General features: G+C 35.9%; 1 protein-coding gene across 2 annotated transcripts in view; it reads right to left on the bottom strand.

Annotated features, from left to right (window-relative positions):
• MIB1 (MIB E3 ubiquitin protein ligase 1) overlaps window positions 1–27687 on the bottom strand; it is a 116598-nt gene that overhangs the window by 25975 nt on the left and 62936 nt on the right. For both annotated transcript variants that reach the window (XR_012325347.1, XM_033837613.2), the window contains exons 12-13: window positions 26268–26419; window positions 887–1019 (exon numbers count right to left, since the gene is read on the bottom strand). Coding sequence is in view for 1 of the 2 variants with exons in the window: in XM_033837613.2 (XP_033693504.1) it covers window positions 887–1019; window positions 26268–26419 (285 nt within the window). In the remaining variant the exon portion in view is untranslated. The remainder of the gene's footprint in view (window positions 1–886; window positions 1020–26267; window positions 26420–27687) is intronic.

Below are 27687 nucleotides of genomic sequence, written 5' to 3'. Positions count from 1 at the left end.
TCTACTAAATTTTTCTGCTGTTTCATCTTCTTAACTAGACTGTAAGTTCCTTGAAGTCAGGGATCACAGATAATTCTTTGGGAACTTTAGTGCTTAGCTATGGCATATGCTTGACTGAAGCATTTAAAAATTTTGCTGAATACACCAAAATATCATAAAATTGCAATAAATGGGTTTCCCCCAAAATCCAATCTCATAAAGATGTAGAGCATCTTATTCCTGAGATGAATGAAATGACCAAGGTGAGCCTATGCTGCTATCCAAGGGGTCCAGCAGTAGTCATGAACTGCATCCCTAGATCCTAGCTGCAGCCTGGTGTTACCTGGTGGCAACTGCCCACACCAGCTTAGATAGCAACATGATGGTTCTTGGTGCTACAGCAGAGTGATACTTCCACAATAGCGGCAGTGATTCTGGAAAATCCCTTTTCATTGATGCCTATTTTGTTGGACCAAACCAGGAAGACTGTGCAGAGAGAATACTGGAGACTGAAGGATTCCCCGCCCCCCCCCCCCCGCCCCCTTCTCCCCACACACACCACTAACTCCCTCCATTTAAGAACCAATGTTAGGGGAATTCCCTGGTGGTCCAGTGTTTAGGGCTCCATGCTTCCACTGAAGGGGGCACAAGTTCGATCCCTGCTTGGGGAACTAAGATTCTATATGCTGTGTGGCGCAGCCAGGGAAAACAAAAATAAAAACAAAAACCAATGTTAGGCGGAAGACTAAATTCATATTATATCTGAATTTGCATCATCATGGGATTTTGCTGTAAGATCCCATCATCATGGGATTTTACTTATTATCAACTAATAAGTAGTTGATGAAGTAAAAAATAGATAGCAATGACCCAAAATTGTTAAAAATTACTGAACTGCTTTTCCTACCTGATGTACCAACAGTTCAGCCACTTCTACATGATTATTGAGGGCAGCCAGATGCAAGGCAGTATAACCATCATCTTTCTTCTCATCCACAATCCACGGTCTTGGTAATTTCGACAGTAAAACACGCATTGCACTGAAAGTCAAATATTTAATTAAATATTTTCTTTAGAAAAACTATTCAAAAGAAACTTTTAAAATCAAATGAATATACTTCTCTTTAAAGAAAATTATGCCCTTAGAGACAAATAGAAATTCAAAATTTCTAAATCGGGCTTCCCTGGTGGCGCAGTAGTTGAGAGTCCGCCCGCCAATGCAGGGGACACGGGTTTGTGCCCTGGTCTGGGAAGATTCCGCACGCCACGGAGCGGCTGGGCCCGTGAGCCATGGCCGCTGAGCCTGCACATCCAGAGCCTGTGCTCCACAACGGGAGAGGCCACAACAGTGAGAGGCCCGTGCACCGCAAAAAAAAAAAAAAACAAATTCTAAATCTTAAATACACAGCCTTTTGATATTGTAAGAGGTAAACAAATTATTGCTGTTTGGAGAACAGAATCAAAACAGAATGGGAGTGCTACAAAAGGGAAACATGAGAGGAAAAATACCAAAGGTAAAAGAAATATACCCTAATAAGGATATATGTTGGCCTTGTGGAATCTCTTAGGTTCAACTGGAATAGTATATATTAACGAAGAGTTAATAAAGAACAACCAGGTAACAACAGCTAAGAAGGAAAAATAGTGATAAGACAAATTTTAGGTAGCTGGCAGATTATCATGAACTCTGCAGAATTAAAAATGTGATATATGTCATTTAGCAGTGCTAAATCCAGTTGATATCAAAACACACAAAATGGTCACTATAATCTAGTATTTAAAATTTAAGATATGGTAACAAAGTATCTCCAAAGCAAAAAAGACAAAGTTATCCTAAAGAGCACCAAAGATTAAACCGTAAAAAATCAGGGGAACTAATTATCAAGAAATCATGCTTTGTAGAGAAAAAGCTAGCCTACCACTCAAAAAGGAAAATAAAATCAGAAGCAACTTTCCTAAGCCTAACCAGTCTAACTTTTCTTAACATAGAGGTTTTGTGTGGAAAACTCATAACGTAATTTGGAAAAAATCTCCCTTAATACATTTATCAACTAATTGCTTTTTTTTAGGAGTGAGACCTAAGATAACTGCTCCTGTAAAGAGTATTGGACTTGGCTCAGACACACTGATATACGTATTAGATATTGAATCTTCCCTCACACCTAAAAAAGGCAGTAAACACAGAAAAGAAAAGCTTTTAAAATTGTGCCAACAGAGTATAAAAGGGCAAGAAATAACACTAAGATACATATCGGGATAGTTTTTCGTAAGGTGATACATATGAGAGAAAAATTTTTAATAGAGAAATGTTATAAACGTATGGAGAAACAGTCTGAAGATGCAGAATAAGAATGTGTGTAAATGAAACTGTAAGTCTCTAAAATAATGAGACTAAGGCCTAACATGAGCCAGAGCATGTTTCCTTAACAGCAGTGGTCTATGAATCCCAAACAGGAAATCCAAGACATCTGAGAACAAGCTTTGGAGGATTCAAGAATCTCCAAAACTGTACTCAAATCTGGAAGTTTATAGCTTTTCTCAGATTTTTAAACAGGTTTATGACCCAAGGTGTACTGAGAATCAAAACTTTAAGACAGCCTTTGGTGGTTGTTACTGAAGTTACAATCACTGTTTATGGGTAACAAGACTTCTTTAGAAATCTATGAACCATTTTCTCCCAGAAAATACACATAAAAATCTATACATACAATTTTGAGGGAGTCCAAACCCCCTAAGGTTCCATTCATGGACCTCATACAAAGCTAAAGATTCCTGCTTTAGCTCATTTTCTGTAATTATAAAGATTCTATACCTCCTCATTCAGTGGATTAAAATAGAATACTAGAAATTCTGTAGATTTTGACTCAAATTCTTAATGGGGAAAAGTACTGGTACAACAATATACTACTGATTGTTTGGATTTAGCATAATCATGATGCTAATGCCATAAATTATCTGTTACCTTACACACTTGACCATGTGATAAACGGAATTCAGCTTTATGATTCTTTTGGAGAGTTTTGAATATTCAAGTATTAAATCATGTGAAAAAAGTTTTAATAAAGACAAAATGTAATCATTAAAAATAATAAGATAGGATACAGATTTCAAATTTGTTCTCCTGTCTTCTCCTTGGATGCCGTGTGAGTAAGGCCTGTCTTCACTGCAAACCTCGGATATCTTAGCATTTTGGCTTGCTATGTTTCTGACAAAGGGAACTTGGCTTGGATAAATCCCCCAGCAAAGAAAAATCCAAGACACCAGTAAGATTTTCACCACAGTTGTCTACGCCATGTGGCTGAGAGGGTCTTGGTGCTCTGGCCGGGTGTCAGGACTGAGCCTCTGAGGTGGGAGAGCCGAGTTCCAGACACTGGACCACCAGACACCTCCTGGCCCCACGTAATATCAACCAGCGAGAGCTCTCCCAGAGATCTCTGTCTCAACACTAAGACCCAGATCCACTTGACAACCAGCAAGCTCCAGTGCTGGACACCCCATGCCAAACTAGCAAGACAGGAACACAACTCTACCCATTAGCAGAGAGGCAGCCTAAAATCATAATAAGTTCACAGACACCCCAAAACATACCACCGTATGCAGTCCTGCCCATCAGAAAGACAAGATCCAGCCTCATCCACCAGAACACAGGCACCAGTCCTCTCCACAAGGAAGCCTACACAAGCCACTGAATCAACCTTACCCACTGGGGGTAACACCAAAAACAAAGGGAACTACAAACCTGCGGCAAGCAAAAGGAGACACCAAACACAGTAAGTTAAGCAAAATGGGAAGATAGAGAAACACACAGCAGATGAAGGAGCAAGGTAAAAACCCACCAGACCAAACAAATGAAGAGGAAATAGGCAGTCTACCTGAAAAAGAATTCAGAGTAATGATAGTTAATGATCCAAAATCTTGGAAACAGAATGGAGAAAATACAAGAAACGTGTAACAAGGACCTAGAAGAACTAAAGAGCAAACAAACAATGATGACCAACACAATACATGAAATTAAAAAGTCTCTAGAAGGAATCAATAGCAGAATAACTGAGGCAGAAGAACGGATAAGTAACCTGCAAGGTAAAATAGTGGAAATAACTACCGCAGAGCAGAATAAAGAAAAATGAATGAAAAGAACTGAGGACAGTCTCAGAGACCACTAGGACAACATTAAATGCACCAACATTCAAATTATAGGGGTCTCAGCAGAAGAAGAGAAAAAGGGACTGAGAAAATATTTGAGGAGATTATAGTTGAAAACTTCCCTAATATGGGAAAGGAAATAGTCAATCAAGTCCAGGAAGCACAGAGAGTCCCATACAGGATAAATCCAAGGAGAAACACACCAAGACACATATTAATCAAACTATTAAAAATTAAAGACAAAGAAAAAATATTAAAAGCAGCAAGGGAAAAGCAACAAATAACATACAAGGGAATCCCCGTAAGGTTAACAGCTGATCTTTCAGCAGAAACTCCGCAAGCCAGAAGGGAGTGGCAGGACATATTTAAAGTAATGAAAGGGAAAAACCTACAACCAAGATTACTCTACACAGCAAGGATCTCATTCAGATTCGACGGAGAAACTAAAACCTTTACAGACAAGCAAAAGCTAAGAGAATTCAGCACCACCAAACCAACTTTACAACAAATGCTGAAGGAACTTCTCTAGGCAGGAAACACAAGAGAAGGAAAAGACCTACAATAACAAACCCAAAACAACTACAAAAATGGTAATAGGAACATACATATTGATAACTACCTTAAATGTAAATGGATAAAATGCTCTAACTATAAAAGACACAGACAGGCTAAATGGATACAAAAACAAGACCCGTATACATGCTGTTTACAAGCGACTCACTTCAGACCTAAAGACACATACAGACTGAAAGTGAGGGGATGGAAAAAGATATTCCATGCAAATGAAAATCAAAAGAAAGATGGAGTAGCAATTCTCATATCAGACAAAACAGACTTTAAAATAAAGACTATTACAAGAGACAAAGAAGAACACTGCATAATGATCAAGGGATCGATCCAAGAAGAGGATATAACAATTGTAAATATTTATCCACGCAACATAGGAGCACCTCAATATATAAGGCAAATGCTAACAGCCATAAAAGGGGAAATCGACAGTAACACAATCATAGTAGGGGACTTTTAACAACCCACTTCCACTAATGGACAGATCAACCAACAGGAAAACAAATAAAGAAACACAAGCTTTAAATGATACATTAAACAAGATGGACTTAATTGATATTTATAGGACATTCCACCCAAAAATAATAGAATACAGTTTCTTCTCAAGTGCTCATGGAACATTCTCCAGGATAGAGCTTATCTTGGATCACAAATCAAGCCTTGGTAAATTTAAGAAAATTGAAATTGTATCAAGTATCTTTTCCTACCACAATGCTATGAGACTAGGTATCAATTACAGGAAAAAAAACCGTAAAAAGTACAAACACATGAAAGCTAAACAATACCGTACTAAATAACCAAGAGATCACAGAAGAAATCAAACAGGAAATCAAAAAATACCTAGAAACAGATGACAATGAGAACACAACGGCCCAAAACGTACGGGATGCAGCAAAAGCAGTTCTAAGAGGGAAGTTTATAGCAATACAACACTACCTCAAGAAACAAGAAACATCTCAAAGAAACAACCTAACCTTACACCTAAAGCAATTAGAGAAAGAAGAACAAAAAACCCCCAAAGTTAGCAGAAGGAAAGAAATCGTAAAGATCAGATCAGAAATAAATGACAAAGAAATGAAGGAAATGAAAACAAAGATCAATAAAACTAAAAGCTGGTTCTCGGAGAAGATAAACAAAATTGATGAACCATTAGCCAGACTCATCAAGAAAAAAAGGGAGAAGACTCAATACAATAGAATTAGAAATGAAAAAGGAGAAGTAACAACTGACAATGCAGAAATACAAAGGATCATGAGAGATTACTACAAGCAACTATATGCCAATAAACTGGACAACCTGGAAGAAATGGACAAACTCTTAGAAAAGCACAACCTTCCGAGACTGAACCAGGAAGAAACAGAAAATATAAACAGACCAATCACAAGCACTGAAATTGAGACTGTGATTAAAATCGTCCAACAAACAAAAGCTCAGGACCAGATGGCTTCACAGGCGAATTCTATGAAACATTCAGAGAAGAGCTAACATTCATCCTTCTCAAACTCTTCCAAAATATAGCAGAGGGAGGAACACTCCCAAACTCATTCTACAAGACCATCATCACCCTGATACCAAAACCAAAGATGTTACGAAAAAAGAAAACTACAGGCCAATATCACTGATGAACATAGATGCAAAAATCCGCAACAAAATACTAGAATCCGGGCTTCCCTGGTGGCGCAGTGGTTGAGAGTCCGCCTGAGGATGCAGGGGACATGGGTTCGTGCCCCAGTCCGGGAAGATCGCACATGCCGCGGAGCGGCTGGGCCCGTGAGCCATGGCCGCTGAGCCTGCGCGTCCGGAGCCTGTGCTCCGCAATGGGAGAGGCCACAACAGTGAGAGGCCCGCGTACCACAAAAAAAAAAAAAAAAAAAAAAAACTAGAATCCAACAGCACATTAAAAGGATCATACACCATGATCAAGTGAGGTTAATCCCAGGAATGCAAAGATTCTTCAATACATGCAAATAAATCAATGTGATACACCATATTAACAAACTGAAGGGTAAAAACCATGTGATCATCTCAACAGACGCAGAAAAAGCTTTCAACAAAATTCAAAACCCATTTATTATAAAAACTCTCCAGAAAGCAGGCATAGAGGGAACTTACCTGAACATAATAAAGGCCATATATGTCAAACCCACAGCCAACATCGTTCTCAATGGTGAAAAACTGAAACCATTTCCACCAAGATCAGGAACAAGACAAGGTTGCCCACTCTCACCACTATTATTCAACATAGTTTTGGAAGTTTTAGCCACAGCAATCAGAGACGAAAAAGAAATAAAAGGAATCCAAATTGGAAAAGAAGTAAAACTGTCACTGTTTGCAGATGACATGATACTACACACACAGAATCCTAAGATGCTACCGGAAAAATACTAGAGCTAATCAATGAATTTGGTATAGTAGCAGGATACAAAATTAATGCACAGAAATCTCTTGCATTCCTGTACACTAATGATGACAAATCTGAAAGAGCAATTAAGGAAACACTCCCATTTACTACTGCAACAAAAAGAATAAAATACCTAGGAATAAACCTACCTAAGGAGGTAAAAAACCTGTATTCAGAAAACTATAAGACACTGATGAAACAAATTAAAGATGATAGCAACAGATGGAGAGATATACCATGTTCCTGACTGGAAGAATCAACATTGTGAAAATGACTATACTACCCAAAGCAATCTACAGATTCAATGCAATCCCTAACAAACTACCAATGGCATTTTTCATAGAACTAAAACAAAAAATTTCACAATCTGTATGAAAATACAAAAGACCCCGAATAGCCAAAGTAATCTTGAGAAAGAAAAACGGAGCTGGAGAAATAAGGCTCCCTTGACTTCAGACTATACTACAAAGTTACAGTAATCAAGACAGTATGGTACTGGCACAAAAACAGAAATATAGATCACCAGAACAGGATAGAAAGCCCAGAGATAAACCCAAACACATATGGTCATCTTATCTTTGATAAAGAAGGCAAGAATATGCAATGGAGAAAAGACAGCCGCTTCAATAAGTGGTGCAGGGAAAACTGGACAGCTACATGTAAAAGAATGAAATTAGAACACTCCCTAACACCATACACAAAAATAAACACAAAATGGATTAAAAACCTAAATGTAAGGCCAGACACTATAAAAGTCTTAGAGGAAAACATAGGCAGAACACTCTATGGCATAAATCACAGCAAGATCCTTTTTGACCCTCCTCCTAGAGAAATGGAAATAAAAACAAAAGTAAACATATGGGACCTAATGAAACTTAAAAGCTTTTGCACAGCAAAGGAAACCACAGACAGGATGAAAAGACAACCCTCAGAATGGGAGAAAATATTAGCAAATGAAGCAACTGACAAAGGATTAATCTCCAAAATTTACAAGCAGCTCATGCAGCTCAATATCAAAAAACCAAACCCAATCCAAAAATGGGCAGAAGACCTAAATAGACATTTCTCCAAAGAAGATATACAGATTGCCAACAAACACATGAAAAGATGCTCAATATCACTAATCATTAGAGAAATGCAAATCAAAACTACAGTGAAGTATCACCCCACACAAGTCAGAATGGCCATCATCAAAAAATCTACAAATAATAAATGCTGGAGAGGGTGTGGAGAAAAGGGAACCATCTTGCACTGTTGATGGGAATGTAAACTGACACAGCCACTATGGAGAACAGTATGGAGGTTCCTTAAAAAACTAAAAATAGAACTACCATACGATCCAGCAATCCCACTACTGGGCATATACCCTGAGAAAAGCATAATTCAGAAAGTTTCATGAAGCACAATGTTCGTTGCAGCTCTATTTACAATAGCCAGGACATGGAAGCAACCTAAGTGTCCATCAACAGATGAATGGATAAAGAAGATGCGGCACATATATACAATGGCACATATATACAATGGAATATTACTCAGCCATAAAAAGAAACGAAACTGAGTTATTCATAGTGAGGTGGATGAACCTAGGGCTTGTCGTACAGAGTGAAGAAAGTCAGAAAGAGAAAAACAAATACTGTATGCTAACACATACATATGGAATCTAAAAAAAAGGTTATGAAGAACCTCGGGGCAGGACAGAAATAAAGATGCAGATGTAGAGAATGGACTTGAGGACATGGGGAGGGGGAAGGGTAAGGTGGGATAAAGTGAGAAAGTGGCATCGACTAATATATACTACCAAATGTAAAACAGATAGCTAGTGAGAAGCAGCCGCATAGCAGAGGGAGATCAGCTCAGTGCTTTGTGACCACCTAGAGGGGTGGGATAGGGAGGGTGGGAGGGAGACGCAAGAGGGAGGAGATATGGGGATACATGTATATGTATAACTGATTCTCTTTGTTATAAAGCAGAAACTAACACACCATTGTAAAGCAATTATACTCCAATAAAGACGTTTAAAAATAAATAAAAAGTCATGCACAACAATGTTCATTGCAGCATTATTTACAATAGCTAGGATATGGAATCAACCTAAGTGTCCATCAAAAGATCAATGGATAAAGAAGATGTGGCACATATATACAATGGAATATTACTCTGCCATAAAAAGAAACGAAATTGAGTTATTTGTAGTGAGGTGGATGGACCTAGAGTCTGTCATAGAGTGACGTTAAGTCAGAAAGACAAAACCAAATACCATATGCTAACAGATATACATGGAATCTAAAATTTTAAAAAATGGTTCTGAAGAACCTAGGGGCGGGACAGGAATAAAGACACAGACGTAGAGAATGGACTTGAGGACACAGGAAGGGGGAAGGGTAAGCTGAGACAAAATGAGAGAGTGGCACTGACATATATACACTACCAAATGTAAAACAGATAGCTAGTGAGAAGTAGCTGCACAGCACAGGGAGATCAGCTCGGTGCTTTGTGACTACCTAGAGTGATGGGATAGGGAGGGTAGGAGGGAGATGCAAGAGGGAGGGGATATGGGGATATATGTATATGTATAGCTGATTCACTTTGTTATACAGCAGTAACTAACAGAACAATGTGAAGCAATTATACTCCAATAAAGATGTTAAAAATATATAAGATAAATCCATTTTTTAAATTATTTTATTTATTTTTGGCTCTGTCAGGTCTTAGTTGAGGCACGCTGGATCTTCGTTGAGGTACGTGGGATCTTCCGTTGTGATGTGTGGGCGTCCCTCTAGTTGTGGCGTGCGGTTTTCTCTTCTCTAGTTGTGGCGCGTGGGTTTTTCTCTCTCTAGTTGTGGCCCGCGGGTTTTCTCCCTCTAGTTGTGGCAGGCAGGCTCTGTAGTTGTGGCACATGGGCTCCAGAGCGTGTGGGCTCTGTAGTTGGCGGCACGCGGGCTCTCTAGTTGAGGCGCGTGAGCTCAGTAGTTGTGGCATGCGGGCTTAGTTGCCCTGTGGCATGTGGGATCTTAGTTCCCTGACCAGGGATCAAATCCACATCCCCTGCATCGTAAGGTGGATTTTTTTTTTTTTTTTTTGCGGTACGCGGGCCTCTCACTTTTGTGGCCTCTCCTGTTGCAGAGCACAGGCTCCGGACTCACAGGCTCAGCAGCCATGGCTCACGGGCATAGCTGCTCCGCGGCATATGGGATCTTCCCGGACTGGGGCACGAACCCGTGTCCCCTGCATCGGCAGGCGGACTCTCAACCACTGCGCTACCAGGGAAGCCCTAAGGTGGATTCTTTACCATTGGATCATCAGGGAAGTCCCAAACACATGTTATTGATACAAAGAAAAGAAAAATGGTACTATAACTGTGTTGAGAGAAATGGTGGTAACAGGATATTAATAGCTTTCACTTACTTGTTCTTCCTTCTTGCATTCATTAAGTCAACAAGGTAGAAAACCTGAGGTCCCTCAGAAAAAAGAGCCAATGGTTCAGAAAGTTACTGAGGCATTTAAAAAGAAATAGAGGGAATTCCCTGGCGGTCCAGTGGTTAGGACTTGGCACTTTCACTGCCGGGGCCCAGGTTCGATACCTGGTCGGGGAACTAAGATCCCACAAGCTGCACAGCACAGCCAAAAAAAATTAAATAAAAATAAACAAAAATAAAAATAAATAGATATGTATGTATTCTTGAAAGCCCATTGCCTCCCTGCACTCTTATTACTTTGTGTCTTTTTGCTTTTTCCTCTCTTAGTACAGTATATATAACTGAACTGTCAGAACAAGGGAAAGGCAGTACCAGGCTACTGCTGGCAGTGACAAAAACAACCCTAGTCCCTTCTAGATCACATTCTACAAAGTATATCAAATCCTAATATTAAAATGCAAAATTCAACATTTTCAAGGAGAAAGTTTTTATTTCAGAATAAATCTATTCTGTTAATTAGTCTCACTGACGTAAATATTGTATATTATACTATAGAATAACCATATTAAAATATTTTTTCCTCACAATCCTGAAATATTAAGAAATATATCATTAAAAATAAAAATTGAAAGAAATTTGAATTAATCCAAATGCTTTATTTTAAACTGATTAAATTATTATAATATTAGCAACATATTTTAAAGAGAAATGGTAATTTTTGATTTCCCATAGTAACAGTGTTATATTGGCAAATGAGGTGAATACAGCAGACAATAGTTAATAAAGTAAATAAAACAAATGGATAACTAAAGAAAAAGAGATTTTTATAATAGGAGATCCAGTAGTCGAATTAGGATGATAGATAGATAGATAAGTAGATAGATAGATAGACAAATCACCAGGATGGAATTATTATTAAAAAGATGAAAATTATGTCTCTTTCTGGAAAATAATGATTGGTTAAAAAGAGAGTGAAGAAATGGTTCGTACAAAGCCTAGAGAAAGAATGAGAAAAATAATTTGTCAGCGTGTCACCAGCGTTATCTATAGAAAAAGCTCCCTGATGAGCAATCCCAGTATTCTAATTTACCCTCCAGTAGAATCAGGAGAATGCTATCAGTTTTCAGTCCACCGTCATATGCAAAGTCATCACAGGTTGATGGTACTGTCAATTACGATCATCTAACCAGTTGTCTTGCTCACCAATCAATCTCCAATTTTAACTTAGCTTTTCATAGTAGATTTCTTTCTCCCCACTGCAGGGGAAAAAAATCTACTGATCAGATGGTGTAAGTACTACAATCCACTTAGCAATATTTCTTTCTGTAAACAGTAATTTGGCATTCTTTATTAGTGTTAATTAGTGTTAGTCATCTCTATGGACCAATAAAGCCAAGGTCCATACTCGGGCCCTGTGAAGCCTCAACTAAACACTCACACCCATAACAGCTCTATCTCATATCTCTAACTGAACAAATACCAACACTTCCATAGAAACCTCTGTAAAATACCATAAGATTGCTGTAAGAATTAAATGATATAATGTAGGTAAATGTTTTAGTAGAGTCTAAAATTCTTCAATATAATAGTGTTATTTTATTACAGTTCTAAGATTATAGACCTATAAAGTACACAGTACAAATTTCCCTTTTCTCCTTCCCAAGAATTCCTCCTGTATTCTTGATTTTGGTTATTCTTACCACCATTTAACCAGCCACCCAAGTCAGAAACTTGGGAATCATTCTAGACCCTTTCCTCCCTTCTTACTCCTGTGTTCAATTTGTTCTCTTGGTTTTCCCTTTTAAAACTAAACTATTCTTTCCCAGGGGCCCCAATATTCTTTATATAGGCTTTCATTACCTTTCCTCTGAACATCTGTAACAGCCCCCTTCCAAATCTATCCTCTATACCCCTTCCACACAAATCTAATCATTTCACAATTTTCACAAATTCAACATTATCAGCACTCAAATTAAAAAGGCTTCCTTTAGGGCTTCCCTGGTGGCGCAGTGGCTGAGAGTCCGCCTGCTGATGCAGGGGACCTGGGTTTGTGCCCCGGTTCAGGAAGATCCCCCATGCCGCGGAGCGGCTGGGCCCGTGAGCCATGGCCGCTGAGCCTGCGCGTCCGGAGCTTGTGCTCCGCAACGGGAGAGGCCACAACAGTGAGAGGCCCGCGTAAAAAAAAAAAAAAAAAAAAAAAAAAGGCTTCCTTTGAAATAACTAAATCTTTTTAAGATATGATTGGTCTCGATAAAATTTATTCTGATATATACTTTTTGTTCTAAGATACTTTTAAAAGAATATGAGACTAAACTTACTATTTTGTTGATAACTGAATTATAACAAAATCAACTCCTGATTAAATGGTTTAAGTTGTGATAAAATATTGCAGATAGCCCCAAATCAAAATTAATGTAAAAGTCAATGGTCAACTAGTCAGGAGTGGGTAAATTTTTGTTTTTGCTGTTTTTAAATAAACTTTTTATTTCAGAACCACTGTAGAGTTACAGAGAATTGTGAAGATACTGCAGAGAGTTCCTCACCTCTACTGTTAATATTGTACATTAGTATGGTACATTTGTTAATTAATGAACCAGCACTGACTGCTATTAACTACTTCATTCCAACTTCCTTAGTTTTATTTCATGTTCTTTTTCTGCCCCAGAATACCACATTACATTTAGTTGTCATGGCTCCTTAGGCTCCCCTTGGCTGTGACAGTTTCTTAGACTTTCCTTGTTTTTGATGATGTTGACAATGTTGAGGAGTACTAATCAGTTATTTTGTAGACTGTCCCTCAGTTGGAATTTGTCTGGTGTTTTCCCATGATTACACTGGGGTTATGAGTTTTGAAGAAGAAGGTCTCAAAGGTAGTGCCTCTTCATCACGTCACATCAAGGGTACACGCTATAAACATGACTTATCACTGTCGATGTTAACCTTGATCATCTGGCTGAGGTAGTGTTTGTGAGGTTTCTCCATCACAGAATTACTCTTTTTCCCCTTTTCTATACTATAGAACACTAAAATATACCACATACTCTTTGGAAAGAAGTCACTATGCGCAGCCTAAACTTGAGTGGAAAGTTATGCTCCACTTCCTTGAAGGTGGAATATCCACATAAATTATTTAGAATTCTTCTACACTGGAGATTTGAGGTAGATTAATTTTAACAGAGACCTATAACCCTCTCATCTTAATTAGAAAGCTGCTAATTAATGTTCATTCCTGATCTTCCCCCCACAAAAAGCAAACAAACACAAACAAATAATATGATGCCTCAAGAAAAAAGCCAATCTTTGGGCCTAGCCTGCAAGATGAGTTAAGAAAAAAACAGAATAGCCCCTGGTCCCCTCACCCTCATGTCCAGAGCAGCTCTGAGGGGTCTGTCTCCTTTCTTCTCATGGGGTAGACAATCTGAGGAACCCACAATATAACCAAAGGTCAGCTGTTCCCCACAGAACCTTAGTTAATTAGGAGGATTCTGTTGTTAGGTTGCAAGAACTGAGGCCCATAGAGTTGCCGGGATAAGGGTGTTACAGCTCAATAAATCAATAATTATACTAAGCCAATAGACTCTCACTTGTGGAGCACAGTATGAGATTTGAAGATACTTTCTCTAACGTTCAAACACTCTTCTTTATTTCTCAGTCTGGTTGTTTTCCAAAGGTTAAGGACATGGATAATTTAAGGATAAGATCTTACTACCAGTTAGGCAGGCATTTGTGAATACTGCCAAAGAAGCATTAAGTTCCGGAACAACTAATAGTGGTGCCTAGCATAATCCCTGGCACATGGTAATACTCAAACGTTTGCTGAATGATGAACAAATGAGTTCTAAGAAGCAGAGGGGACAAGCAGCTGTCTGCATGGTATGTAACAGTCAAATGGCGCTGGGTCCATTTTTAGGACCTGCCATGCTTTGCAATCTTTCTTCAGAGATGGGCAACATTTTTCCAAATAAACCACAGTAGCTAAACTGAGGAGGCCTTACATATTAGTATTACTTAATGTAAAAAGACATTAGAACGGCACAACAGCACATATTAGGTGTTCAAAAAATGCTTGCTGAGTTAAAGAACAACCCCTCAAATATAGTTTAAGCATGTTAGTCCAGAATCCATAAAGAAACTTAATAAAAAAGTTGATGAATCCCAAGTAGAAGTTCTGTAGGGCATGCTAAAACCATGTTAGAATGTAACGGTCTGAATACATTTTTATTCAATACACACCCCTGCCTAAATGGATGGAGACAAGAAGTCTAGGAGGGTATATACCAAAATGCTATCTGTGATCATCACTTTAGTAAATGAGTATGGGTAATTTTTATTTTCTTTCATCTATTTATAGTGATAGACATGACTCAAATGTTTTTTAATTCTTTTTTTTTGGTGTGCTTTAATTTTCTTCCCACAAACTCTTTTTTGACAGACAGTAATTAAAAGGTTCATTAATTTAGCTTAAATTCATTAACTAGGAATTTGGTAATGTAGTAGAATTTAGCTCAAAATGAGAGACATATGCAATGACAATGCAGCCTACGGGAGAGCTGTATGGGTGAGTACTCGATTGTTCCTAAAATAAGACAACCAAAATGATCTCTTCTATGATGTAAGGCAGGGAAGCGTAGTTTACTTATCTTTATACCCGCTTTGTGCACCCAGTATTAGGTGCTCAAAGTTTAGCTGAATGGAACAAAAGAAGAAACAATCAAATGAACAACCATCTTTCTGAGCAAGAATGCTCACCATGCTACATTTTTGGTTTATGTTCCAGTCCCCAAGAGTCCATTCCCTAACTACTTGCATTTTCAGAAACCAGAGCAACAGCAGGCACAGTGGTGAAGATCTCAGTCTGAAGCCAAACTACCTGAGCTCACATTCTGGCACCAGCAAACTGAAGAGCTAATGACTTGAGCAGGTTACTTACCTTCTGTGCCTCAGTTTCCTCATCTATAAAATGTGAGAAGAATCACAAATCCTATTTCATAGGATCGTTATGAAAATTTTAAAGGGCTTAGAAGAGTACCTGGACCTTCATACACTATATGAGTGTTTGCTTGGAGGGGGGGTACTTTTACTGCTACAAAATGGTCAGCAAATATGGGGTAATTTAGAAACCCGAAAATTAACCTATCTTAACACTCTGAGATGTGTCATCTTATCACAATGTGTCTAAAATTATTTCAATATCTAGAAAAGCTGACTCTTTAAAACTGCCAGATATCTACAGAAGCATTCTTTATGTCACTGTTTTAAAATAGCCATCCAAAAAAATTAAACTGCTATGTTATTAAATGCTAAAGACAAAAAGAATGTCGAGGACAAATTTCCCTTCTAGGAGAACAAGCTCAGAAAACTGATAACCGTTTTTCTTGATTCTTAACTGAATCGATACTTAAGAGACTATATTTGAATTAAGAACAAGGTATAGTTGGTTTCTCTTGGGCATTCTTAGGTTTGTAAGATCTTAAATTGTATCTCCATAGGTTTGTGGAATTTGATGTTATATTTTTTTCTCCTTGGCTAAAAAATAAACTTCAATATTAAAATTTATGGTAAATATGCCATTAAATTTATAGCAAAAGTATTTTTCCTCTGCAACATACACTATGTGGCAAAGTTACATATAGGTTAATGACTATTTAAGTCTGCAGTAAAGTGTGTCATGATCATGCCTACATGCTATTTCAGAAAATAAAAGTGGAATGGCAATGTAGAAGGGAGGAAAAAACCACTTCATATTTGAGCATAAAATAAAATTTAACTAATGCATTTTAATAGTTATATAAGTATATATAGTTTCAATACAGAAGTACACAATTACTCAAAAGCATTCCAGACACTGTTTCTCACCTAAGTACTACAAAACAATTTACTCAAATTGACAATGAATTAAAAGTTTTAAGTAGCATTTCCAAGATTTCATTTACACATTACTCCTTTCTTCCTTAGTGATCTCTCTCCACCCTCAATATATAGGTTCTACTTACCATTTTTACGAATTTGCCATTCAAATATTATTTATTAAATTTAAAAAGAGTGTATAGCAACAATTAGCTCTAAAAGGTAACATTACAAAATCCCTTCAGGCCTTTAGCTGTATAAAATATCATTATCCTGATTTTTTACCAATAAAAAAATCAGGTCATGAAACATATTTTGGCAGCAGAGGGATTTTACTTGTTCCATATCTGTCTAAAGACTGTCTTGCTACTAACCAGGGTAATATTTTTCCTCTTTCTTTTTTTCTCTGCAGTGCATCTAAGTTTAGTGACAGCCGCATCAGGCTTTCCTAGTCTCAGCGCAAGCTCAGTGAAAATCTGGGATGTGTAAGTGGAAACATGAGAGACCGCTTTATTTGGCAGTGCTTTGGGAAAAAAAAAAAAGGCAGGACAAATGGCAAGGCAGTGTTTGGACCGCAGGATGAACAATCAATAGGCAGAAAGCAAGATAGAGGCTTCCTCAGCTTCTGGATCGACAATCGACAGCTGAGAGACTATTTTTTGCTATGGTTGACTAAATATGGTCAGGGAAGAGAGAGGCACAAGAGAGTCTGTTTGCCTGGGAGTGCATGTTTCAAATGCTTAGCTGCCTATAAAGCTGTAACAGTTCAGCCTGTGGCCACTGAGGGAAGAATATAAGTTAACCTTTGTAGTGACCATGTGGAAGTCCTGACCTTGCTTGCAGACTTGACCTCGGGATATGACAAGGTAGCTTCAATACAGATCTACCATTTAATCCTGGAAACTAAAACAAACAAAAAAAATCTCACAGCAAGAAAGATGCAGAATATTTCCTCAGAAGTCAGAAGACCCCAATGTATTCTGGTGCGCAAAGAAAACAGGGTGAATGTCTACATTTACTTGGGGGGAGCAAGGTGTGTTTTGGTTTTTGTTGGGTTTTTATGTCTTTTTTAGATTATAAAATTAACCTCCTCTGCAACTTTTTCCCCAATTCTGAAGCATTCCATCTGAGAAATAAGTGAGGTTCATTTTCTTGGCTGTTGTAGCAACCTTCCTCCGTAGCTTAACTTTCTGTCCAGCAGATACAAGGTGCTTATAACTGTGCAATACTAGTAATACGACATTCCAAATCAAATGGCCAACGCTGATTCAATTTTACTGTAGTTTTTTTTCTTTTCCCTTAAGCATAAGGGAAGGGAGAGGGAAAAGATGGCTGACTTATTTTTGTTTGTTCATTTGTTTTTCAAATTTATCTTAAAAGGTGAGGTTCTGTGTTCACTGTTTCTTCCCCCTTACTTCACCCGGCTCATGAAAAGAAGCGCTAATTCAGCAAATAGAGTGAAGAAACAATCAAGATGAGATGGCTGCTGCTGATGTGACTCTCTAGGTCTTTATCTCTCTTCCTGCTGCTAACGCTGCATGACACTAAGCTTACAGGTAACACAGCACCATAGGCCTGTACTTTTAAGGATGCTTATGACTTTCTGCATGCTTACCTATTACTGACTCGATACATGTTTTTATTGTTAGATTAAATTCTATCTGGGCACAGCCCAGTTTCACAGTTCAAGTAGAGAGCTTATGTAGTAATAAAAAGGAACGCTGTTAAATATCATGACAGGTAACCCTTGATCTCAAACTTGTACAAATCCATTCCTGTCATTTACGTTATTAAAGAGTTCGTTTTTATTGTTTCAGATTAAATGGTAGTTTTGCATCCCTAGTAAAACACATCCTGCTTCCAAAGTATACTACCGTTTAAAAACTATTAACTATTTCAAGGTTTAGTCAACCAAGATACTTGGTAGATCACAAAATACTTTTTAATGCCAACTCTAATAGTTGGGCACAAAAATAAATCAGAATGTGCATGGTGAAATTCTAACTCTGCATTGCTGAAACTGCTGTAGTACTGGGCTATCTGCTGCTACATTCTGATTTGCTCTCTCTAAGCTGCACTAGCTTTTTATCACAGGCTGCAGAAATTCTACTTTCTGTGTCTTTTCTTCCCTTCCTTTCTCAAATAGGAAAATTTCTCATGGTTTTCTTTTAAATTAACCTTTTAATACCACAATAATAAAAGGCAACTCACCAATTACAATTTCTTTTCATGCTCAATGATCAAGCTAAAACTCAACTGCTCATAGGCTAATACCTTTCGGCTGTTTTTAAGTGAGACTTTGGACAGTACTGTTCTGGTACTTATCCTTTATATTAAAAAAAAAATCAAAGAATCAAAACAACTCAATTCACCAAAATTAGATATTAATTCATCTATCTAAATTTATATTTAACCCAAAAGGAGCACCAAAGTGCAAAATTCAGGTAAGTAACTAATAAAAAGAAAGGAACAACAAAGACGTTTTCAAATGATCATGAGTTCTTATCTATGACCTTAAAAAAACTAACAAAAAAAATCATCATCTTTAAAAATTCAGTTCATTCACACCCTAAAAAGATCGGGTTTTTCTCCTTGTCTTTTCAACTTTAGAGTTAATATCAGAAGTACTAATTGGCTGTTAAGTTTTTAATAAGACGTTTAGTTTGTAAAAAGAATTTGCACCAAATTAATTATTGTCTACTTGTAGGATCTAGAAGCAAACTACAAAACAAGAAGAAATTTCCTCTGAAGACTATGAAGAAACACTAGGCTGATCTTACCAATATCTGAAATACACTCTGTAAATCCCCACTGGTACTATGGATCTCTTGCAGAACCAAACCAGGACAAAGTTCAACAGATAACTGGTCAAAGTTTAAAAGTGTATGTCCACCAAAAACAAGGAACCATGAATGGCACTAATGCCATGCCTCAGGTAAATTTGTTATAAAGTTTAGTCTTTGATAGTCTCTGCAAATGATCTACCATTTCTCTCCATCAGTAAGCTGAATGTTTTACTAACAAATGGGAAAATAAAACATTTCGTGTTTTTACAGCTAACAACTTAGTAATACCTACTCAGAGTACATACTTCTTTATGTACCCATATGAACATACAATGCTATGGAATGTAAAGAAGTATGTATTTTTGGTAGGCAATAAACCGCCAAGAGGGAACTAGAATGCAGCTATGTGAATGACCTTCATATGGTAAATTAACCTAATATCAAAGAGATGACCTTTGGCAATACTAACACCAGAAAAATGTACCTACTACTTACAGATGGAAACTAAATGTTGCTAAGATTTATATTCTGTGAAGAAAAAAAGTTTTACTGAAGTAGATTTAAAATTATCATGAAATTCCTTTTAAATATTTTAAGTTATGCATACATTTTACATTTTTTAAATTAAGTTTCACATGATTAAAATTTGAATACAAAAAAGAGTATTACTAGTACAAAACAATGAGGGATACACATGACCTATTTTCTGTCTCCACAATTTGACATTAATTTAAATTAATATCATATTAGTAGTGTTGATTGATTTAACAGAAGCCAACTTCATTTGCATTTCAACAGCTCTTCTTCATATTTTGATAAATTTATAATTTAATAATATTAGAGGAATTTCTGAAGCAAGTTTTGCTGTTTTAGGTTTTCTTTTTGAAAGCTATAGACATAGTTATGATTTTAAAAGGCTATCTTTCAAGTAAAATTCTGCTCTCAAAAGAAAAAAAACTGGTCCTTGTCCTTCTCCCTAATCCAGTCTCCACTTGCAATGCTGTGTAAGTACTTAGAATGAATCAAGACATAAGATTTATTCATAAAAAATGACAAAATTCTGGGAAGTAGCTGTAAGTCAACAGGGCACATTGGTCACAGACTGCCAAATATTTAAAATAAATTAATTTATTATCTATATTATCCTTGAATTTGCTTTCTCCAAAGAGGGCACATAAAATGAAAACACTATAGTCAAGAAACCAATTTATACAGAAAGAATAACCATCTTTTATTAGTACTATGCAATTATAATTCAATTTTTTATAAATATCATAGACCTACTCTTTATAGTATGTTAGATAATTAAAATACTTTTTTGTATTTTATATAAAATTTATTTTGTACTATATTTATATACTAATAAATTATACATGATATAGCTCTTAGCAACAATTTATAAGTAGTACCTACTTTAAGCTACTATAATAGACTTTGAAAAAATAAATACTAATATTCATATATTCTAATCATTTCTTACTAAAAGTTTTATTTTGACTGGAGTATTCAGACATGTATTACATGTATAAATTTTTTGTGTCACAGTTGAATAGAAATGGCTATAAGGTTATCCAATTTTCTGTTTAATAAGACAACAAGATAATTGTCAAAAGATAATTTTCATTTTATCGGCAGATTATAAAGAATGAGAGCATGACTATTAGATATGGTAGCATATAAATTACTGAATATTTATTGGAAGTTACAAAAAGTTCATAATTTTAAAATTCCACATTTTCAAAGAAAAAATCAGTTCAAAGCTTAACTCACTCAAGAATAGCCCTTCTTTCTGATCATCTACAAAGAGAATGGCAAAGCTGCATATTCCATTTGTTAAGTTTAATTATACATGCCCTAAATACCAAAAACTGACAATATATACCTCAAAAATAGAGGTTCCTCTATAAAACTACTCAAAGGGTATTACTACACCCATGTTTTATAATAAACAATTATATTCCTCATTCTATAGGTATAAATGTTTTTAATAATTATTTTAAAACATTCCAGCAACTAAGAATCTCGTTGCTACAATATTAAGAGTATATAATCCCTAGAAAATAAAATGATAGCATCTGTTGTTATTCATTTGAAAAAGTAAAATTATACACTGATTCTAGTGCTTACAAGTTTAACTTAACATACCTAAGAGTATTTTCAATCACTCTAAAATGTCACATCTATCACTTAGATCAGCTGTTCATTTTTAACTGAGTACATATTAAACTCTGGGCATCTGCTGACACTGGTGTAACTCAAACATTTCAACTGTCTCGCTGACAGGGATAACAGATGCTGACATTATCAAATGCTGTACTATTTTTTTTCCACGGCCTCTCCTTGCCCCGATATGGCCAGTATATGAAACTGAACTGCCATCCAAAAGCACACTTGAGCAACTGGATCTGCTAAACGGCTCCCATATAACTAGTAAAAATAGAAGCCAGTTTTATTACTATCATCAGCACTGAAGTCCACGCAATTTAACACCTGTTTCATTTCTATTAGAATAAATGATGGAAATAATTGTAGTCACATTAATTTCACCCGCAGCACGATACTCATCAACCAACAGATGGAGAATATACTTAATATGAGAATTGTTTGAATATTGCCTGAATTAGTGTTGACCTTCTCCCAGTTTGGTTCAAAACAGATAACTATTTCTTTACTCTATATTTCACTGAAAGCACTTATAGGCAAACTATAAATTGCTCAAACTTTTATTTCAAGCAAGTATTTTCAAAAGACATCCCTTCCCAATACTGAAATCCCCTTATAACAAAAATTTGTTCTACTGAGTTTTAATGGTAGTTTTAATACTCAAATTCATGATTATTACTAACCACAAGTCAATGTATTATTAAGCTGATAATGAGAAGTAACTAGGCAAGCTGTACCCAAAATGACAGAGAATTCAGTCAAGGAACTAGACCTTTAAAAGGGTTAAATTATTAACCTATGATTAGTAACACTACATAAGCAAAAAGAAAGAAAAATAAGCTATCATGCATGGTAATTCCTTCCAACACAAGTCTAAGCAATACACCGAATATACGTGTCATCTATTTATAAACCAAAACGCAGAGGTACTTTCTTAAGGCTACTCATTCCTCCACCCCGTCAGCAACTTGCTGTTAGTCCTTAAGTATAATATTTAAAAAAGCAGCGGCAGTAGAAAAGTATGACTAAGCAGTGCTCTTCCCTAACCTATTTCGCTTACTTATTTGGTTTACTGCCCAAGGATAAATAGATAAAATTACTCTGATACACATCAAGATCTATTTGCTCTTTTACATGGTGTGGGTTTTGAAACAGGTCACTGTCTGAATTTAAGAACTAAGCAAAAGTGCTAAAAATAAAGATGTACATTGATAACTCCTTAATGCACTAAAGACGTGTTAAAGGGTAAAGATTTCTGCACAACTAGAGTAGGAAATAGTAGGAAAAGTGCCTTCAAAACATAAAGTTTTACATTCAATGGATGAAATACTGATATGAGAATCTCTTAACATTTGTGGAAGGAACATAACCATAATTTTTTAAATAAAAAACATTTTAACTGTTCTGGGTCCCAAACTAGCGGCACTGCAATGCTTTGCTAGAGCTGGTAAAATGGAACCAAATCGCCTCTTCAATGGATTTGGTCCCCTTCAACCAGCTGTAGCTATGCATTGATTACTACAGGACAGCCAGCGTTTTCATTTATCAATATCAATCACATCAACTAATTTCAACTTATTTAAATTACTCAGATTGTGGTTTAAATCAAATAATTTGTTACTGTTAATTCTACTTGGAAGAGTCATAATGGTAAATAATGTTTATAAACAGCTTTATGAAAAATGTGTGGATGACATAAGGCTTTCAAATAAAATTATTTTATTCATTTATGGTCTCTTGGTATTAAATTTCTTATCCTTCAGAAAAGAAATGGTATTGAAATGTAGACTATGCCACACAATTCTAAAAAAACAAAACTTCCTTCAAAGGAAGAAAGTATCTGGGAAGGTCACCTGAAACCATAACAGGAATGTCACAGTGTGGGCATGTACATTTTTATATTAAAGAAAAATGTAACATTATATAAAATAAAACTCCAGAAATGTTGAGTCACTACCTCCATATGATTAGCATTTAATTTTACTGCTATTTAATAGAACATTGATAGGTAAGGTGGAAAAGGAGATGATGACACTGCAGAGAATCTTATAGACAGACTTAAACAGAAGGTATCTAATTCTTCTGACCCTGAACCAAAAGACTTTAATCCTCAAAAAAGAAACAAAATACTAATAAGCATTGCTACCTTTTTACTTATGTAGATATTTCACCCCTCCAAACATGTTTCCTCAGTTGTAAAATGAGAAGACTTTTTTTTTTCTAATTCTGAGTTAAAATGGTTTCTTCTGTCTTAAAACATCACTGGTCAGTACCAGGATAGAAAAGCCAATTTTAAGAGTATGAAACTTGATATAGAAAAAAAGAACTCAAAACAACCCAAGTTACAATTACAACCAATACATAACTTGTGTTATCTTCTGATATGCTTTTGTGTCCAATTAAAATCACACTTTATTGGGCAATATACAGTCAAAACTGCATAAAATGTCTTAAGGAAACAGGAATAAAGAAGTGTGTACCTTTAACTAAAGCACCACTTTGTTGTAGAATGGAAGTTTTTTTTCCTTTCTTTTTTGTGTCACCTGACACCAATTATCTGGTTGGAGGAGTCACTGTTATAAATTTCCAGAGGAATTCTCAAGAATTAAAGAAACAGAAGTAGTATTTTTTTTCCTCCTTGTATAGGCTCAACATTATTAAATATACTATGCCTATTCTCAATAAAGTGAAACAATTCAAAATATTTAAAAGTTACTTCCTAAACACTTTAATTTTCAGTCTATCTTAAACTTTATAACTTAAAAATATTATAACCTAAATTAAATTCCCTCAATAAAATCTCTTTTTGACCATCCTAATTTGAAATAATTGCTTTGTTTCAACTCTTGACCGTTTCTCCACAGAATTTATATTTTAATTGATCATATACTCCTGTGATATCTAACACTGTCCTGACTGTCAAATTAAGGCTAACATGTATTGAGTCCCCAGTATAGTCAAGGCATTACAGGAGATACACAGATAAATATTTGTGCCCACAATTTTAACAGAAAGAAACATAAAAATGCACATACTAAGCGACAGCACAAAGCAGATTATAAGTGCAACAAAACAAAAACACAGAACAAGGAAGTATAGAGCAAACAGAAAATAACTTCAGTGATGATACATAGGAGCTCTGGAAGAGAGCTGGTTAAGAAAAAGAAGGGATAAGGGCATCTTAATGAAAGAAAATGCTGAATAAATGAAAGAAGAGAGCAGACAATTTTAGGGAGAGAGAGTAGTATAATGTAGCTGAAGGGCAAGTTGGGCAGAGGGATTTTAATCAGCAGGAGATAAAGTTAGAAAGACAGGCTCATGAAGCACAAGAAGTGAGCTTGATATATTAATACATTCTTAGTTAAATCATTCACTGTCCACGTGTTCCAGTCTTGCCTCACATACAGACCGTAATACACAGAAAATAATACGAAGTGGCTAAGATCAGTGAATCTAAAGTCAAATAGACCTTGCTCAAGTTCCAACTGTTCCACTAGTCGGCTGCATGATCTTGAATAAGTAAATTCATCTCTTTATAAGCCCCATATGCTTCATCTATAAAATGAGGATATTAACACCTGCTTCAAAAAGCTGTTCAAAGGACTGAAATGAGATAATGCATATATACTACTAGTGGCCAGGCATGTGGTAAATGCTGTCATTATCATCTTTTATTTGAAAGGCAGGGAACATATAATACTACTGTGTCTCCTTTACAGTGCCAACGTATGAAGTGTTCAAATATTTGTAATTTGAAAAAACAAATCAAGATATAACCTAAAACACTGTCATTTATTTCATCCTAGATTATACACCAATTGTTACAGCTACCAATCACAATAAAATCCTTTTGTTCTCTGTGCTCACCCTCTAGTGGTGATCCTAAGAAGCTAAAAAAGAACAAAAAAAAATGTAAAAGGAAACATGATGTAAAAATGCAATATACATCATGAATAAGAATTCATGGTGTTTATAGTTAAAAATACTGCATTGTACATTTGAAAGCTGCTAAGAGAATAGGTCTTAAAAGTTGTCACCACAAGAAAAAAAAATTGGAACTATGCGTGGTGATGGATGTTAACTAGACTTACTGTGGCGATCACTTCACAATATATACAAATATCAAATCGTTATTTTGTAACACCTGATACTAATATAATGTTATATGTCAACTATATCTCAATTTTTTTAATTTAGGGTAGATTAAATTATGAAAATAAACTTCTAAGTAAATATCTCCCTCAGTCAATATACATGGGCTTGATTCAACTATAAACAGAAGACATCTAATGTAGAATTTTCTAAAATGCTTCTCAAGGTAAAGTTGTTCCAAAAAATTCACTCATAGAAAGTTCTAGGTTAAGCAAAGCTAATAACCATTTTCCTTTTCTGTGAGACTTCACAGATCCTTTATGAATTCTATGACTTCCCAAAAGTCTTTCTCGAGCTTTAACCAGCAAGCACTTTTTTCAGTAGACCACCTATTACTATAACAATGATTGGAGGACCTCTATACTAGAAGTTTATAGGTAATTATATTATTAAAAAGAAATCAGGTAACTTAATAAATGTTATTTAGCCACAAGTTTAAAAAAATAATTACCATGCAAATAAATAACATGGGGCTAGAGGACACCTGAGAATGATCTTGAAGAAACATAAATCTCCAAATGGAATGCATTTTAATTAAATCTTTAGAATATAAGCAAGTATTCCTGATACTTTATATCCATATTTAATATATATTTAAATAGTCATTTCATAATACTTGTATTAGTTTAACCAAAAAAAAAACCATATAAAACTGATCTATTTAATGAAGTTCATAACGTCCACAGACCTTAAAACAATTTAAAACATTAAAGTAAACCAAAATTATTTCCTCATAAGTATCAGAAAAAGAGAACCAGCAACAGGAAAATATTTTAAAATTGCATATAAAATAGTAAAACGTGACATCTTTACCTGGGATTTCCTCTTAGTGCAGCATGGTGTAGAGCATTAAATCCATTATTATTTGTAATGGTAACATCTGCTCCAGCTTCCAGAAGAACTGCCAGGATATCATCACGTTTCTTACTTATTGCATCATGAAGAGGGGTATCACCTTCAGAATCCTTTTTTTTAAAAAAAAGTTTAAACAGACTTTCATTAGTTCTTTTTCAATTAATCATTATATGTAATGTTAATACTTACAATGAACTACTGAACAAAGAAACAAAAGCAGAAGCCATATCCTACAACCCGTTAATAAAACATGCTGTGTGTTAAATTTTAAAATGCAGGCAAGAAATATTAGCCTCATTATAGTAAAGAAATTCCTACTCAGTCTAGATGGAAAAGACAATAAACATGCTGTAGCTTTCCAAAGAAAATAAAAAAGAAAATCAAAGAAGTACCCTCAAATATAGTTTAGCAAATAACAAAATTTAATGAGGTGGAAAAGCTGCCCCCCACCGCAATTCATTAGCTTACAATGGCCTGCTATACCACATTCCTACCATTAATTGTTATACTCTAAAATTCCACACCAAACCTACACCAGTCTTGGGAGTCCCATAGTAATGAATTTAAAGTCAGTGGTTATCAACCTTGGCTGCACTTTAGAATCTGTGCGGAGTTCTTAAAAAATCCCAATACCCAGGCTGTTCTTCAGACCAACTAAGCCAGAATCTCTGGGGGTGAAAGCCAGGCATCAATAGTTTTTCAGAGCTCCCCAGATGATTATGTTGTGCAGTCACAGTTGAGAATCATTAATCCAAATGTTTTCAAAGGGTAGGAAAGTGGCTAGTTAACTCAAAGTGAAGACAAATGAAAAAGAAAATCTGACGTCTCAGTCTACCTTTTTCTCAAGGTACTTTTTTCATTAATCAATGATTTAGCAATAAGTTGTTATTCACTATCAGTCATTTGGATAAATGGGTAATTTAGACCTTTTTCATATCATAGTCATAAATACTATTCTCAGTAAAGCCATATATAGCCTATCCTACGGCATATACCACAGATGCCAAATCCAGTCTTCCACCTATTTTTGTAAATAGTTTTACTGGAACACAGCCACACACATCCATTTATGTACTATCTACAGCAGCTTTCAGGCTACAATGGCAGTGTTGGACAGTTGTGATAGAAATCATATGAAAGCCTAAAATATCATCCGGCCCATTACATAAAAAGTTTGCCAATCTCTGGTGATATATTCATCCACACACATAAAAAAATCCCAATACAAGTTCAATCCAACAATCCAACTTCTATCCGCCTATCTGGTGGCACTAAAAATTCACAGTCTCCAACTTGAGATGGGCTCTTAACATGGCTGGCATAAGCTTCTACAGGTCCTCATCTATCCTGCCTTCTGTTCCCCACAGTAGCTATTCCA

Source organism: Tursiops truncatus, chromosome 13 (assembly GCF_011762595.2).
Source record: "Tursiops truncatus isolate mTurTru1 chromosome 13, mTurTru1.mat.Y, whole genome shotgun sequence".
Classification (NCBI taxonomy): domain Eukaryota; kingdom Metazoa; phylum Chordata; class Mammalia; order Artiodactyla; family Delphinidae; genus Tursiops; species Tursiops truncatus.
This window is presented reverse-complemented; position numbering and strand designations above follow the sequence as displayed.